The following is an 18,954-nucleotide window of genomic DNA, read 5'->3' as shown; positions in this document are numbered from 1 at the left end:
TTAAATGTGCTAATAAATCATTTTGACTTTAACCCTGAACTCTCTTTGTCCCCCCCCCCCCCCCTAGATTTTTCTAGATTTGTTTTAAATGATATATTTAGATTTACTGTAGGGATTCTTCACACTCTGTCTCTTCCAGGTCTTGCCTGCATCATGTGATCTGTTGCCATCCAGTGTGTTAGTGTTCAGGCTGTTATCTCTGCCCGGAGATCACAGTTCTGTGAGTTCTGTAATGGGCTGGGGTGCATTTCCCGTCTGCGACTGCTCCTTCCAACTCTTCAATGGAAAGTTCAAGACCCCTCTCTTGCGTGGCAGTCCGAACCCCTCACTCAACCAGTTCCGCAGAATTGAGCATCTGCTTTCCACTGACCTGGACAACTGGCTATGCAACCTCTACTTCCAGGTACATATTTAAAATGTACTGAAGGTTTATTTTTGTGAAGATTCTAAACAGTCTAATGGTCCATACTATAAATAATAATAATAATAATAATAATAATAATAATAATAATAATAATAATAATAATAATAATAATAATAACAGTTTTATTTACTTTGTGTTGTAATTGCTTTAAGTTAATAAACCAGTGTAGTTGCCCTAACTGAACTCTGTAAAAGACAGTTTTGTGAGAATAGTGCCTGTTTTGTATATGTGAATGTGTGTGAGAGAGTGTAAATGGCTCTAGCAAGAAAATTGGAAATTGGAGCCAGGTTGTAAACAAACCACATCTTTACTAAACAGATCCAGATACATTTGAGGAGAAGCATTGATCCTGTTACTCAACAGCTTAATGGAATTAAAAAGCAGAGAAAAGGCTTTTCTCAATCTAATGCTTTCATATAATTGGAAGATATTTTGTGCAGTGAATATAAGCAGTTAATATCCTTATGGAATCTGGACTCCACAAACGTCCATTTTACACATTCACAATCTCATGATTATTAAAAATTATTTATATTGGCCACTTTGACCGTTTGACAAATTTTAACGTTCAAATTTAAAATCCAGATACATTTGCAGATTTACTAGCCAAATCGGTGCATAAAGTAAAAAATTTAATAAAAAAATAAAAAGTCATCAAAAAGTCAAGAGCCCCAGATACAGATCTCCTGTAAAGACCTTGTCTCAGACGACCACCAGGACAAGACCACAGGAAACAGATGATTCTTCTGCAAAATCTGACTTTGCTGCAGCCTGGAATTGAACTACTGGTTTCGTCTGGTCAGAGGAGAACTGGCCCCCCAACTGAGCCTGGTTTCTCCCAAGGTTTTTTTCTCCATTCTGTCACCGATGGAGTTTCGGTTCCTTGCCGCTGTCGCCTCTGGCTTGCTTAGTTGGGGTCAATTCATCTACAGCGATATCATTGACTTGATTGCAAATAAAAACAGACACTATTTAAACTGAACAGAGATGACATAACTGAATTCAATGATGAACTGCCTTTAACTATCATTTTGCATTATTGAGACACTGTTTTCCAAATGAATGTTGTTCAGTGTTTTGACGCAATGCATTTTGTTTAAAGCACTATATAAATAAAGGTGATTGATTGATTGATTTTATTCTAAGAATTACAGGTTTGTTTTGGAAGGCTTCCAGAAAGTAAAGGAAATAACAACAAAATAAATAATAATAATAATAATAATAATAATAATAATAATAATAATAAAAAATGTAAAAATAAAATACAAGTAAGTATATTTGTGCAAAGGAGTGATAGCAAAGGAAATGAGCTTATATGGGTTTAAAATGGAGGAGAAATGCTTCCTTTTTTTTTTTTTTTTTTTTTTTTTTTTTACATCAAAGGCTGTATCCAATCAAACTACAATAAATCTGTGTTCCTGAATGATCTGGGTCCTGAAGCAAAACCAGTTGAGAGCCACTGCTGTACAGCATCTATTTGCCAACTGTTTTATAATGCCTTTCATAATCAGTCTTTGTCAATCAGCAGACATCCCTCTGTGCAGGTGAAGAGACTCCCGCGGGGTAGCACTGGGGTGCCGGAGCGCAGCTTCACCCTGCAGATCCCTTCTCACCCCCAGCTGAGCTCCAGCCAGGGGCTTCATCCCCATCCTGACACCTCCATCCGCTCTTCTGCTTCTCTGCCAGGTAGGACTTCTTCACCCCCCACGAAAGGTAGAAATGCCAGCGAATGTCACGGCCTGCCACAAACTCCCACACAGAGGCAGAATGGCAGCTGCCAGTTAGAATCTGTTGGGTCATTCATGCAGAGAAAATGAACCTTCTCCATTCAGATCAAAGCACGTCCGATTTGTGCAGCACAGTAAGTGCCATTTGGGCCAAAATTGTTTGCACTGTAATTGAAGCTCACTAACATAAGACGTTCAGCTTTACACATGATTGAAATTTCTCACTGAATGCTATCATCATTACCACCACCGTCATCATTCATGGCTGCGTTATCAAATGGCATATATTTCCTCTAATCAAAACTCTCAGCCATAAGCCAGTTCTCATTGTTGTCGAACCGTGAGCAGTCAGTGTTAAGCAGGATGGGGTGATTGCGAGATCACTAATAGGGCTCATTCGCTTGTGTGTGCCTCCATTAGCTTATTGATTTTATTTTATTTTTTTCTAGTTCGGTCGTTGTTTGCCAGTTGTTTAGGAAATAGCATGAGTTTGGAACGGTACCCATAGAGATTAAAGCTTTCAAAACACGTGGCATATGTTTGTGTGCTGAACACTGTATTGAAAATCTTCATAGTCACATTGAAACAAATGAAGCAAGCCAGGCATTGTTTTCATGTTACGTCACTTGGGCCCTTTTGCATGCGATCTTGTCTGCATAATAATGCCATCTTTGTTGGCTTATTTTGTTTATAAATGATTTAGACAGCATGTATATGTCTCAGTCTTTTGATGGTGTTTCAATACTTTGGTCATAAGCTCCCACATTTCCAAACAACTTAGTTGAAGTATATTAGTAGCTATGAATGATACCTTAAATTGTATGACGAGGAGAGTCATGCAATTACTTTTATAAGCATTTAGACACAAATATATCCCATTACAATGGAGTTGGTATCTGAATCACATTTAAAAATCTAGAGTCATCAAGTACTTTTTTAAGATTAACTCTCTTCAATGGCCTAGCAACCACCAAGAACACCTTAGCAATTACACAGGATCAACCAACAACAAATGAACAACTGCAAAGTAAAACCACTCAGAATACTGAGTTAGTATTGAATTTAGGAAAGTCTTGGCAACCACCAAATGCTCAGAACTCATTAACAACTGCAAAGCAGTGCCCTGGCAAACATTTACATTTATACATTTGGCAGATTATTTTATCTAAAGTGATTACAGTGCATTTAAATTTATTTGTTACCTTTTGTGTTCCATGTACCAGTTTACCCAGCTCTATCAGTTTACCTGCTACCTACAACACCCTATCCACACAGAAATATGCTAAAAACCACACAGGACACCTTGGAAACTGCAATGTTCTGGCTACCTCCCAGACCCAAGAATTACACTGGCGAGTTTTTTATAGGGAAGCATTCTATTTCTTATTTTCTTAAGAAGAAGGGGGAAAAAAGTCTGGTTTTTATAAGCAGTTGTGTAATTTATGCTCTTAAATATCCAGCACCCCTACTGCATAAAGATTAGTTTGGACAGGAAAGAGGGAAATAAGCAGTTTCCTTTCACTCACGTCCATGTGTAGAGCAGTTTTTACTTGAATAAGTGTGCTTCTCCCAGGCACACCTTCCTGTCTCCGAGCGTTCTGTCCTCACATAGGTCACAGAACATCTTGACGCCAATGCTGTCTCATTTGGTATTGATCTACTGCAAAGACCATTGTTCCCCTTTTTTTTTTTTTTTTTTTTTTTTGACAGTGCTCATCTTTATTTAACAGAGCAGAACCAGGAAAAAAAAAAAAAAAAAAAAAAAAAAAAAGGTTTCTGGAGTGCTCAGCTTTAAACATCACATAGGCTTTTTAATTACAAATGAGTTGTGACAGGTCTGCTGGGTAGCAACCTGTCCCATTTTAAGCGTGATGCTAGCTGACAGCTCGGCGCTGTTCTCAGAGTGCCGCAACATGTGGAAGAAATTGGTCTTTTACATTTCACAGCTTGTCACTTCCTCTCTGCAGTGAACTTTGACCTCCCACTGTGCTCCTAACACCCCACATGGGAAGTGTCCCCATGCCATGGCACTCTGGGAGAGTTGTGTTCTGCTTATTATACATGCCAAAAAAGAGGAAAGAATAGGATATAAAAGAAGCAGGTATCGGAGAAACAGAGGAAAACTCAATCTGACTCGAATAAGTGATCAAAAGGTGTCCCTCACTGGACATCAGAGCGTCAAACCGCTGAGCAGAGATGACGTTAGCATAAGGATCAGTTCAGGTTGCATTACTGCTACACACTCTTATGATATTCAGATGGAGGATTCCCGTCAAGCGGGAGAGCGGGATTGGACTGACAACCTCACATTACTCTGAAATGAAAATCAAATTCAGTGAGGAAAAACTGCAAACAGGGAACATCCAACTTTGGCTCCATGGACTAAAGATTTTTATCACGTGTCTTTTCTGCTAACTATTGTAGTTTTATCTGGCACCCTTATTAAGGTTTTTTTTTTTTTTTTTGAGACATTTGTAATGATAATAATAATAATTATTATAAAAACACACTATATATTTGTGTTTCAGTTAATTCCAGTCTTTTTCTTTTCAAAAATCATCTTAGAATACAGGTACATTCATTGGCAATCTTATCTATTATTGTAATGCTCAGACATGTCAAATAGGAACACTGACAGCTAATGTTATTTCCCCTCATTTCTATGTTCATTGCAACATATGACGTAGCTGCAGGCATTATGAGTTAACTGACCTTTCACATTAAGTGAACGATCCAGTTACAGTAGGTCTGTTTGAATTCAAATGACTAATTAAATTAGACCTTTCTGCTTTGATCACCCTTAGTGGATCTGTAACTGCATGCAGTGGGGCTTTTGGAAGCTGTGTTTGATTGCATCCTGCCCCTTAAGTAAAAGCATCGTAATACACACGGCCTTTCAGCGCAATGACAGTTTCCAAGATTTGCTCTTAGAGTGTTTCTGGAACTAAGCCGTGCTCTGTTATATCATTGTCCCTGAGGGGCCAGTCCCGGTCACTGCAGATAACCCTAATACAGGATCATACCCTCTAAATCACACTGCATTTTTACCCCAATTAATTTACCACTGCCCATCTTTAAATGGATGAATTAACCTTGCTTACATCAAACTCAGTTTTTAGTTGATGTGAAAACCTAGCCTCATGTGGTGAGGGTGATGGAGCCGGACAGACATTCCCAAAGGCTGCTTAGCTTATGTGAAGAAAAACAAACTGTTCTGAAGTGACAAGCCTTGCATAATGCAGATTTTTAAACATGATAGCATTGTAAATGCGCAGATACTTGCTAAGTGTCAAATATTTGAAAAAGCTCACGATTCATGTCATGGAAGCTGGAAATGACTGTAAAATAATGCATCTGTATGTCTCTATATTATATACAGGACAACTAATGATTCAAATTATAATATAATGTGATATACTGTAAAATGCTGTATAATAATTAGACCTTTAACTTTAGATAAATGATACGATGATGATAAATTTATAGTTCTAATTTATGTTGTACATTATTTTAACATGAATAATTTGGTATGATATAAACACACACACACACACACACACACACACACGTTTGCTCAAAAATTTTAAATTGACTTAAATATGTATATATATATATATATATATATATATATATATATATATATATATATATATATATTGAACAATATAATTTTTTATAAATTATTGCTCTAACAAGGAACAACTCAGTTTAAGTCAATTTAATTTTTCTCTACTTTATTTCTCTTTGTTTTGATTATTCATATTACATCGGGTAATTATGAGTCATGGATTATGCTCATGGGTAATCAATAATTCACTGACCTTTGGCAACTCTGGAACCGACACCAGGGCAATTAGAAACCTAGGTGAGCGCACAGGTCCCCGTCGGTCACCCAACCCTTCAGGCCCGGCTCCTACTCTCTGTGTGTTCATGGTAAGCAGAGGATAACAAGCCTCTCTTGTTCACCCTGGGAGAACGTGGGTTGTGGCTGCAGCACTCCAAGTTCATGGACATAGCCTACAGCTGTCAACGCTGCACTAATTCAGACCCGACACCATCTGAGCATCAGGCTGGAGGAAGGATAATTAAAGGCAAAGTTGCAAAGTTGTGTTGGCTGGCCCATTAAAACATGCACGTTCGTGGCGCAAAGGCAGGCAGAATGCTCTGCTGACAGGGATTACAGTCTCTGGACACAGAACAGAGGTGGAGGGCAGGCTTTTGCTCCACATCGCTGCAGGCCGCAGATTGGAACAGGCTAAACCTTAGATAAAAATGTATGCACTTTACACGCCGAAGACAGGGGTCTTCGGTTTATGTAAGGCTAATTTTTTTATTACTGTGTCAGTATCTTTTTTTTGTAATTCTGATGATGCATGTCGAAAGTATCATTGTTGGAAAAAAATAATAAATACAAATACTATTTGATGGCAAATTGTTGCATTTTTTTGATATTTTACATAAAAATTGCATTGCTGTATGGTGCTAAACTTGTCGGTCTTCGCATTGGTTACCTTTTAACTTGGAGATGTAACACCATTGTTGAAGATAATTAATGCATCACTACCGTCCAGACTTTTTAATGAGCAACATGTTGGACAAAATAATAATATAGTGCAGGAAGTTTAAACACTGAAAAGAAAATAGGCTATTAACTCCCCTGGTACGAAACTGGAACAAACTGTTGGAAGCAACCATGTGAAGAAATGATTACAAAACCATTATGAACCAAACACACCAATATTGAATGGTAGAGTGTCATTGGGGCCGGTCTCATAACGTGAAGGTTTTGAATAAACCTTTTTTACATATAACTCCATATGGTTTCGTGGGTCATTAACTGTGTCTCTTCCAAAAGAAAACAGACTGACATATCTTCTGTGGAAGACAGATTTCCTCTCCGACACTTTTTGACTTGTTCAAGCTCCAGCAGAAGAAAATGTCTGTAATTTGTTTCCGTTGTCTATGGTATTTCTTAAGGCTTGTCACTACAGTGAAAAGATCAGAGGTAAGCCATGCTATTGAACGTGATTATGCATTCACTATAATGGAATAACCACCCTTATTTCTGTTAAGATAGGGCACATGTAATGCTTTCACCTGTAGGCATATCAAATGTTTACTAGTATAACTTGTAATTAAAATTTACATCTGCGTTCAGATTAAATGTAATATCAGTTCAAAACCAGCACTGAGGACATACCAGCCCTGCTATTAAAACCTATTTGAGTCTTCTGAAGCCTTCCTGATACGTTGCCTATATTTAAAAGTTATTATTACTGATATATTTAATCCTGCAGCAAGAGAAAAATTATATCATCTGGGAAGTTTCCATATTTATTATATAGATGTGACTGGCTGAGGCGAAGAGAAAAACGCAATGAAAAAAGTTTCTCATGGTAAAATTTTTACATGTATCAAGCTAAGGTTTACTTAATTGGAAGCTCCAGGCAATGCAGGAACCCTCTTTTTAAATTCTGTGAATGTTAATATGCTAAATAATGCAAAGCTCCTGCACTTCAAGCATGAGACACACATCTGGCAGCTTACCATTTAAATTACAGACGGAGAGCGAGAGAAAACACTTCAAAAGTAATTTTCCAAAGGAAGGAAGAATGGCAAAATGTATTACAACTAAATTTAATTTTTTTCCGATTTTTCATCGTGTCTAATTGTGCGCATTAGAGCAATGAAAAAAAGGAGAGGTTGGGCTCAGAGATGTTGATGATGTGTGTGAGGGAGAGAGAGAGAGAAAGAACAGAATAAATGTGAAGAGAAAGTTTCATCACTTTTGCTTTAGCTGTACATTTCATTGTTGTTGAAAGTCTACAGGCATTTACCATTCTCATTAGTTGTGCTTCATATGTATAATATATCATTTATATAATTTCATTTTCACTTGTTTAATTTATTTTTCTGAAATTGTCAAATTGCTTAATTTATTTTCTTTTATTATATTTCATTTTATTTTACTTTACATTGAAGGTGAACTATACCAGAGATTCTGTTTCTGTGCTTCATCTGTGAAGTTAGAGATTATGCAATAGTCATTTATTTAATTAAACCATAAATCACTGATCCTGAGTTATTTTCTGCCATACAAGAACAAAGGTTCATTTGTAATGTCATTGCAGGTAAGAGCCCCAGTGGACCTGTGCCGGCCTCTGAGCCCAGCAACCAGACAAACTGTCCCATCGCTGAGAAAACCAAGGCTGAAATTCATAGCAAGGTAACCTGAATGAGGAAACATTCTGACCTTGAACATGGGCTCTCTCTCTCTCACTTTTCCTTAATATAAAAGTAATATTATTATGTAAAAATAAGTTAGTAAAAAGTGTTTGAATTATTACACATTCTACTGTACTATCATACTATTTTTGGCATGGTATGCATAGCATGCAGAATCATTATGTGTGCATGGAATCTCATGAAACTGTGACTTAAAAAAAAAAAAAAAAAAAAAACCCTACTAGCAAGTGTACTATGGTATTTGTTTAATTATAATTGGATTCACACACACACACACACACACACACACACACACACACACACACACACAGGTTTTAGGTAATTACATGACATGTTTTTTTTCTTTAGTCATGTCTTATTTAGCCCAAGGCACCAAGTGAGCCAGGACCGCCATTGGTGCCCCCTTTACAAAAATAAATAAATAAAAAATAAAGAAGGTGCATGACGCCCCTGCTGCTCCTCCCTTTTTCCTCCCTACTCCCCTTATTATCTGAGATTTGTCAAAATACATTTCACACTAACAGGTATTTTTCAGTCTTCAAAGCTAGTTTTGATGTGCCCGACAAGCCAAAACAGCTCAGGTTCTGTGAAATCAGCAGTATCAGCCCGGTGCTCTCTCTCTCTCTCTCTCTCTCTCTCTCTCTCTCTAACCGCTCTCAACACGCCTTTTCCTGCGCTCCACAGGACTTAAGCTAAATGAATCAAAGCTGCGACATTACCTGCCACACTTTGAAGTGGTAATTGCAAAATGACTTCTCTGTGCCGATCTGGTGCTGCTGTCTTATATTGCACAACTGTGCATTGTGTGTTCTCTCATGCCCCTTTTGTCTTTGTTGTTACTGTTGTCATGGGATGCCAGGAACATGCAAACTTGCATCGGTTTAAGTGCATCTGCAGATTAATCACAGGAATGGAATTGTGCACATAGTCTTAGAAATTATCATTATTATCCATATTACATCTCTCTGTTTATTAAAATACGCTGTAATACAGACATCTTTTTTTTTCAGGGAAAGCTAATGGGCCATTGTGTCAATTGTACACATGTCTAAAATGATATTTAGATTTATTTTACATAAAGTATTATTAATGTAGTAATATTTTGTGTCTTTAGGCCATGCTTCAATGTACTTTTTTTTTTTTTTTTTTTTCAATTTTCAAACTTCTCTCCTTTAAAACAACTATTATATAATATATAACTCACTTTCTCATAATGAAAATATCATCCTTTCAAGTGAACTCTTCAAATCAATGAAAATTTTAAGGGGATTATCTTAAAATCAAGACTCTGATACACATATATGTTGCTTTAATACTTTTTCTGAAACATATTTAACATTTGATGGCATATTTATATTTATATAAGATATAAATATAAAGAATATATATATAAGAATGCCTGTCTTTGGCTTCTCCTGTAATCAGTTATAGTTCAGAAGTAGTCTAGTGATGACGTGAACGATGTCATACCTGCCTAAACCTGGAAGCCAGCCATAAAATTTTACATAACGGTATATATGTCCTGTTTTTCCCCCTCCTTCTTCTTCTACTTCTTTTACTTTTTCTCCAGCTATAATGTTCTTCTCTGTTGTTTTGTTATTCTCTGTAGTTTGCTGTATGTGGTCCAATGTGTTTTTCATTTCTGGATTGGTGACAGTGTTCTTTCATATGGGGGAACTCATTGACATGTAGATGCAGGCAGTATCTGTGCTGCAGCAGCGCGTCTGAGCCCACCCAAGGGCGTAGTGCATCAGACTGAATGCCAGACTCACGAACAATATCAGCACCCAGCTCAAAATGACTTCTGAACTCTGATGGACTCCAATTATGATGGGACAGCTCTAATACACTGCTGTATGTTTGAGCTATGCGGGGTCAGAATTAGACCCCTGTTTTTGCCCAGACCCCAGAATTAGATCCTTCTTTTCTGAGTCAAATTTGAATGTGGTTCATTATGAGGGGATGTCTGGCTAGTACTATCTCCCCTTGTTTTTTGTGTCTACAGTATTTTAGAGGAACTGTGAAGAATTATATTGCCAAACTACTGCTGCGTTTCTAGTACTTAGTGTGTCTGGAGGAGGGGGTCTTCAAGAAAAATTGGGTCCAGTCCCGTGAAGTTAAGCAACTACCCAGAAAGAGGACAACACATAGAATATTAGTTTAGGTATGAAATACATTACATTAATAATGTAAACGATAATCAATCAATTCAAAAGGCAAAATAGGACAGAACAGACGGAATACATTGCGTCACTGGATTTAACTGTCTGTCATTTAAATATCTACTCACCTCTCTTAAATCTTAATTCTGAAGCTTCAATTTCATGTTTGACTTCTGGGAAACAGTTTGGCCATTTCTAATTATTGTCCCCCTCAACGTCTGTGGTGGTTACAGCTCTGGGCCCCGGTGCTGGAAGTTTCAGTTAAGAGTTTAATAACCTGCTGACTTAGTTTTAGGTTTAAATGTATTGAGTGGTGTTGATTTTATTATTGATTTAAGAGGCTCGAATGTGGTTCATTATAAGAGGATATCTGGCTAATTCTGCAGATTATGATTCTGATTGGTTTCCACCATGACTGGCGTTTTAATGGATAACCGGGTCCAAAATGTCGATGGCTGACTCATATTGTTAAAAGAATGGACTAGAATAGAACAATTATTTGAAAGCACTGAATTTCCTTTTTATTGCTTATGACTCTTCTGTGCTTTAAGTGATTTCAGCCGTTTGGCTAACTTCTGCTATTTTTCTAATCGCAAACACATGTTCCTCAAAACATCCTTCAAAGCATACAGTATGTGCAGAATGATTGACTGGCAGAGCGTTTCTGATTGGCTAGTTGCCCTGATTTACAAAAAACACCTGACACCGATTTTGCTGATATTTGTCAAATAGTGGACGGTTTTTATGTGTGGTAAAAATAAATAAATAATTAATAATAATAATAATAAAAAAATAATAAAAGAGGTTCTGTGGCAGAATATGATGTTGATACAGTATTACAGTATATAGGTTTTTTTTTTTTTTTTACAGACGAAAAAATCTGTTTGCTGCCAGTTCATATTTCACATTTATTCTTTGAATATATTGCTTTGATTTCATTGCATGCAGTAATTTTTGTGACTGTAGGGCAGCCCTTCATAAATGACATATAAATTATATGAACTGTCTTCCAAAGTCTACTCAGCACCCAAAAAGCTCTGTTCAACAACCTAGAGAGCTATCTACATTTGAAGTCAAAAAGAACCTCATAAATTACATAAATTAGGAAAAGTGTACACTTAACCATGGGAGAATCAACTAAAGTGAATAATTGTATTTCTTAACATGTTGCTAAGTTATCAATACCATAGTCTTAAAAAAAAAAAAAAAAGAAAAAAGAAAAACACCAAGAAAATTAAACACATACATATTGGGTAATGTAGACTATTTTATTGTACTCTTTTTGCTGATATTTTTCAGCATTGAATTAAGTATTGTTTATAATCACCATATTTTGCAAGAAATGGGCAAAATAATACTGTAGAACCAGAGACAGCATTAATATGAAGCCTCTCTTTTATTCTTTGATTTGAAAACACACTTCTGGTGATTTATTTTATATAGATATCTTCATATATATCTTGACTCATTATGATTTTATAGAGCTGATTTCAGTAGTTTGAGTATTATAGTTGTGTTGTTTTAAACATATAATTTCTTGTTTTTGTCTATTTTTTTTTTTTTTTTGTGACTGCCTTTCTTTTCATTTCATCCCATCTCTGTTCTTCCGACAACTTTGATTAGATGTTGTCTGTAATATGGATGTCATTCGTTTCCTGTACTGGTTTGTGTGTGTGTGTGTGTGTGTGTGTGTGTTTGAGAGATGATGTCAGGATGAAGTGTGCTGCTGTCATTGTATTCCCAAGATAAATCATTGCAACTGTTTCCTGCTATGATTACAAACGACATGCACATGTGTCTCTCCGATCAGAGCGGCAGGCAGAAGAAGATAATCGAGAAAAACAGTGAGGCGCTCAAACCTTTCCCTAAAGATCAGCTAGACCAGTTCACCTTCTCTGTGAGGTAAGTGTAATTTAATGTCTGGTTTCATGTCTAAAGTTTTATATGGTTATGTTCAGAATGAATACAAAGCATACTTACTTGCATACCGCACATGCAGAACAGCAGGCATTATGCCATGATAAACATCATTGGCAGAAATATCTTTGTTGTCACATGACCTGATTCCGTAATGTGTTTAACTGGCATGCAGTTACCATGTAAAAAAAAAAACAATTGTATCTTGTAGTTGTTTTCCACCTTGTCACACTGTTTTGGGAAATGTATTAGGTCACTGGCGAATTGTGTGTATACTGACTACATCATAGAGCAAAGTATGCTATCCTGAATATTGTGTGGCAGTTTGTGGATGAACATTAAAGGCCTTCATATAACACACCAACACCCCCCCCCCACACACACACACAAATGCACACACACGACCCCATTTTTTGTATGTATCATCTATTATACTAAGATTATATATAAATCACAACACCTAATTTTCCAATATTTTTTGAAAATTGTTATTGACCCTATAATACTACATCTTTTTCTCAGTGCATATATTAACACACATCAACTTGAATGATTTATTTGAGGCTGAATGTGAATGTCGCTGTCCACAATATGAATGTCGCTTTATTGTCAGATTCAATGTGTGTTTTTATTGAAGGGATCAAGATAACGTTAACATCGGCAACACATAAAACCTTGCGCTGTGGATAATTGCTTTTTCTCTAGTGATGCGAAGTGCACAAGCAGGCCTACGAATGAGTGTTTTCTGCGTTTTATTGTGGCTTACAGCATTTGATATTAATGAGAAAACAGGAGTGAAAACACACCGACACAAACAGCAGCACCGAACAAATCTTATAAACGGCCTCGTCAAATTGCATTTCACAAAACACTTACCTAAATTTCACTGCACGTGCTTGCGATGAAAGCTGCTCGCCTAAATCCACAGAGGGAAAAATTGAGGTGTGTGTTTTTATTTTGATTTTGCCCGAATTATTGCCGACGCTGTATATTTCTCTGAGAAGAAAGAAAGAGCGACTCATTTTATAGGATTTAGAGCTGCCTACCTCTGCTCATTTCTGAAAATTGGAAATTTGTTGCCGCTGGACTAGTATTAAACAAGATCAGAAGCTGTGCTGCTGTACGTATGAGAGGAAATCAAATGAAACTCAGGCCACACATCAGAGAAGAGAGGGCTGGAGCACTGCTAACCTAAAGCAGGATAAAGGACTTCAAAACATAGAGCCAAACATCGACGGGCTGAGTTTAGCCCCTCTGTCTTTCATGTAAGCCATCTGAAATTCAATTCAATTGACTGTTTCTTTGTTTGTTAATGTTGTTTTGAAATGCAAATAACATGTTATAATATTCTCATGGTTCTCACACAACCAATCCTGCAGAGATCATATTGACTTTAGAGAAAACTCTTTGATTCATTTCACTGGATGCAAACTCCATCACAACACCATCATTAGGGTGTATTATTAGAATAGTGTGTGTGTGTGTGTGTGTGTGTGTGTGTGCATGGGTGATTCTTCAATGAGGTGAACTTTTCTACCCCCAGGATGATTTTAAAATAACCAAGTTATCAATTAATTGCAAATTTTATTCAAATAATGTGCATTAGATTTTATGACTTTTGGTTTTAAACAATACATGCTTTAAATAGTGCGATTATAATTGAGGGTTTAAATAGCTTTAAGCTTTTTATACTCTCTAACAGCTTCTTTGCTCATTTTTATAAGGTTAAACTTTCTATAATTTCTCCATTTTGGCCTCGTCCAAGACTGTCCAGATTGTCAAACTACAGTAAAGTATTATAAAAGGATATCTGCTTTACTTAAAACACCCTGTTTAAAATGTATCTGGTATTTATGTGGAGTTTTCATAAAACAAAGAATCACTGCTCCCAATACTGCTGTAATTATGAAGAAGAATCTACCAGAACGTTGCTCAAGCCCATCTTTTCTTCCCAGGACATGCTATAAACGTTTGAGCATGAAACGGATTGCAGAAGTTTCATTTTGCACGATTAGTCAAAACTGAACTTGAGGTATTATCTCAATTTACTTGAACGTGACAGATCGGACATAACCTCCCTCTCTCACGTGATGCTTTGCTGTCTTCATGCACAGTTTGATGTGTGAATGAGTGAGGCATATTACTGCCATCTAGAGAATCAGCAGAGACTCTGATGTTGCATTTGATTTTTTTTTTTTTTTTTTTTTCTGCTGTGAAATGCGTGAGGCTCAGGCAGAGGTGTTGACAGTTCACAGCCACGAGTTTATTGATAACTGCTGTCCCATTTGTTTGCATGGAAAATCCGTATCCGCTTGTATGACCTCTGAAAGTACAATGTGTGCCAACCAAACAAATTTCAAACAAACAGGGCTGAGCCTGCTGTATTACTAAGTAAACTGTACATTATGAAACCTTAGTTTTACTATATATGTAAAGTATTTCTTGATTATCTTGTTGGTTAATGTATTTGCCACACTGGCAGAGACTTGCCCTGGAGGGTAATGCATGTGCATTGTCTGTTGTGCAGTGGTGCTTGTATTATAAATGTTACAAATTGTGCATTAGTATGAAATTTTTAAAAAAAGAAAAAGAAAAAATACAATTGTGATTAAAGAAAAGAATTCCTTCAGTACTATGTAAAAAGGATCCTAGGATGCACCTCATGATGTAATCTAATAAAATGGCTAGAGTTTGCTGTGGTATCCAAAAAGGGTATTTTATTTTAACTCTCTGGAGTCGATACACGTTATGAGTCATTTTCTCCTGATAACCCCCGAAAAGAACTTAAATTACACTTTCAATTGTAATCGTACACATAAGAGCAATGCATCAATAGAATCTGTAAAGGGTCTACTTTTTTTTTTTTTTTTTTTTTGTATACAGACATAATAACAACAAAATGTTGTGCACTTATAAAATAAAGATAACAAACAAGGTGCGCTGTCTGCAGCCTTTGTCTGCGCTGATCTTGATTTACAAACACGTCATTAAAATTAACTGTAGCTAGAATATAGGATTTGATTTTGTTCCCCAAATTTTGACTATTTTACATTTTACTATTAATGAAAAATGTGGATGCTTACACACACCTGCAAATGGGAAGACGCAGAAGATTAAATTTAGAAACAAGTTTAGAAACATCCCAAGTTGATTTTCATATGTGCCTTAAATTCATAGCAACCATTTCACATATGGTTCTTCAGCTCTGTATAAGCTTTCAATGTAGACCGTGTTGTTTTATTTGAATGGGAACTTTTTTTTTTTTCTTTTTGGATCCACAGTACAACGCTCACATGATATAGAAACAGTGTAAAAGTCAAAAGCGCCTGAGACAAAAACACAGCTCAGACAAAAACGTGTGTCTCAAGGCTTGTGGTATTCAGTGAACTGGGAGCAGGGGATGCTGGGTATCGCTCAGAGAGCTGTTTATCTGAATGGGCAGAGCTGCTCTTGTTCTTTCTCTTTGAGTTCTATTATCCTTCTCTCATTTGATCCTCTCCCAGATTTACATATCAAACACCTTTGCCAGAGTAATAACCTTAAACCATACATTACAATTTCAAAGAACAAACAAAATGCAGCAAAGCACAAATATTGATAAGTGTGCACTCATTTCAAAAGTAGAAAGAATGACAAAAAGAGTTTGAAGACCTTCCACCTTATTTGATCTGGTAGTTTGTTTGTCGTCTCTTTTTTTTTCAGATACAGAAGATCAAATAAAATGACAAACTAGTTGGACGCTAACCAAGAATATATTTAGATATGGTGTCTGGTTAAAATCCGAGGCATAGTCAATTTTTTTCAACAAACACACACACACACACAGCAATCCTAGGATGCATCTTGTAAAAATGGTAGTTGAGAGAAATATTGATTATAAATACAATACAATACATTATTTTTATTTATTTTTTTTGCATTGTTTTTATACTTATCAATGTCTACTGAAATTACTTTTCAAGTCTCTTGTGAGGAGCACTATAAATGTTGTGTAAAGTTGCTACCTGTGTCAATCTTATCAAATTGGTCACTTGTGATGTTTCATGATGATAGTGATGCTGCTTTAGAAGAGATCTGCCTACAGCGAGGCAGCTATTGTTAATGACTTATTTATACTGTGACAGAAGTTTCTGTCATTTATTTATTTATTTTTTTACTTTGAATATTTCCTTTGAATGCTGCCTTGAGATAAAGTATGCAGTTGCTCTGCAGATAAATTTTGTCAAAGACTCTTGTCTCAGTGAGCGGGACAGTGAATATTTTTTATCTGCAAGTGTGTGTTTTACTTTGCAGTCATTTCCACTGTATGCACGTGTTTGTTCATTAATTACTCTGCGTATTTATGGTGCGCCAATGTAATCCTGTCAACTAAATATTTTCCCTCTTATCTCGTTTTGGGGAAACCTGTTTTAATCAAACTCAGTCTCACACAACAATTATATCTAATTAGCCCAATTATCAAGACTCTAATTACACTGAAATATACCCCCCAAATCTCATATCAATTATATCTGTGACTTTTCCTGTCCTAAAAAGAGAAGGATGAGGGGTCTGTGTTTCCTCTTGAGGATGAGCAATGCTTCCAAAATCTGTACAATCATTCCCATCTCTTTCATAAAACTCCTTTCCACCCTTTCACTTTGGATCCTTGTGTGTGTGTGTGTGTGTGTTCCAATTTTTTTTTTTCTTTTTTTTGCCGTCTCTTACCTAGTTTGTAAGTTGTGTGATTTCTCTCATTGTCTACATAGACACTGCAGCTGAATACGGCTGTTAATTTCTTAAACCATTTGACCAAAGCAATCTTCTTACCCGTGATATCTAGAGTACGCATTATGAAAAAACAAACAAAACAACAACAACAACAACAAAAAACCTTTAAGTAATTTACTTGATTACAAACTGAATTTATTTGTTTCATTTTACTTAATTTGCTTAATTGTTTTACTGCTGGTTAATTGCTTATAAATGAAAATGTTTTGTAGTTTTAATTATTATTATATGCAGTTAGCTGTCCTTTTTTAATACACAATTACTAACAGTATATTGTCTTTGAAATATGGTAAAAGTGTGATTCGGAATGTAATGACAGCCATTTATGGTAAACTAAACTATACTTTATTCTATACATTATTATGTAATTACACATTTGTAGGGATGAAGTTGCAATTAAGTGCATTTAAAATATATTACCTTTAAATGTAATGTTGGATAAAACTACAAAATTATTATCAAGCATGTTGCATGTGATTTAGTCAACACATCACAATGATTCTTCACATTTGTAAGCAAGAGATTATATATATATGTATGTATATATATATATATATATATATATATATATATATATATATATATATATATATATATATATATATATATATATATATATATATATATAAAGATTTTCAAGTAAACATTTTAATTTGAAATTGTTACCAAGTGCACTTTTCAAAAGAAACATGGTCACAAGTGTGCTTACACTTAATTTAATGATTTGATGGCTCCACAACAACCAACCTAAAGTCATTTTTGTTATGCTAATTGTAGATGTCTGTAATTATCTTACGGCACTGTTTGTTGTGAGTGCCGAGGTAGCCATGTGCAAGCAGAGCATGCCCGAAGTTCCACATCCCACGTTCCTCGGTCTTCGAGTCACAGGTCAATACATTCTGATGTAATACTGTGGGTAGTTTTGTCTGGAGGTGTGTAGAGTCACCTCAGGGGCTGAAGGGCCCTTTCCTGTGCTAGGAAACTCCTGGGAACCATCAAAACACTGCACACACAAACATGTATATATATATATATATACGCTTCATGACTGGGTTTGTATAGATGCCCTCTGACTTCGCGAAAATCAGAACTGTCAAATCTGACGAGCTGTTGGCCTGAGAGCAGCTGACCGGTCGTGGTATGGTGGGCGGCTGAATCATGGTGTGTTTGTGTTATGCATTTTCCCATAGCCCTAGTTTCAAGTGCACTTGAATGAGGTGTCCATCTGAATAGAAGGCCACGGACTGAATAGTCAGTGTTAAACTTCCAGCAACATGTTCTGGAAGTCTCAGGAGATCGGTGCACTAATAAACAACTAGACAACTCAGATTTATATATAATTGTTTTCCTTAAAATTGTAGCCAAAAGTAAACAGATGTATCTGAATCACATTCGCACTGCAGAACATTAAAAAAAGAGGGACATTTTAGTGAATATGTATTTGGTGCCAGTAAAAACATGCAGTACAGTTTTAAAGTAGTATTTCTTGCCCGTGTAAATAAATGAATATATACATATGGCCCAATGAAGCAGTTAACTGACAGAAGATTTTATCGCAGTTTGATTTACCCATGATGCAAAGTGTGATAGAGCTGTCAGGTCTGTGAGAGCCCAGTTTAGGTGAAACAGTCCTTTAGTTTCTCATAGTCAGGTTTGTACTTTTAAACATTTACACTTGAATGACTAATGATTGACCAATGTGGATTTA

At 36.1% G+C, this 18,954-nt stretch overlaps 1 protein-coding gene across 1 annotated transcript in view; it reads left to right on the top strand.

The window, feature by feature from the left end:
* The window catches only part of ofcc1 (orofacial cleft 1 candidate 1), a 79,474-nt gene that overhangs the window by 20,904 nt on the left and 39,616 nt on the right, over positions 1-18,954 (top strand). The window contains exons 10-13 of the mRNA XM_026200818.1: positions 140-403; positions 1,969-2,110; positions 8,283-8,377; positions 12,370-12,461. Coding sequence (XP_026056603.1) covers positions 140-403; positions 1,969-2,110; positions 8,283-8,377; positions 12,370-12,461 — 593 coding nt within the window. The remainder of the gene's footprint in view (positions 1-139; positions 404-1,968; positions 2,111-8,282; positions 8,378-12,369; positions 12,462-18,954) is intronic.

The sequence above is a fragment of the Carassius auratus genome, chromosome 24 (genome assembly GCF_003368295.1).
Source record: "Carassius auratus strain Wakin chromosome 24, ASM336829v1, whole genome shotgun sequence".
NCBI lineage: Eukaryota > Metazoa > Chordata > Actinopteri > Cypriniformes > Cyprinidae > Carassius > Carassius auratus.
This window is presented reverse-complemented; position numbering and strand designations above follow the sequence as displayed.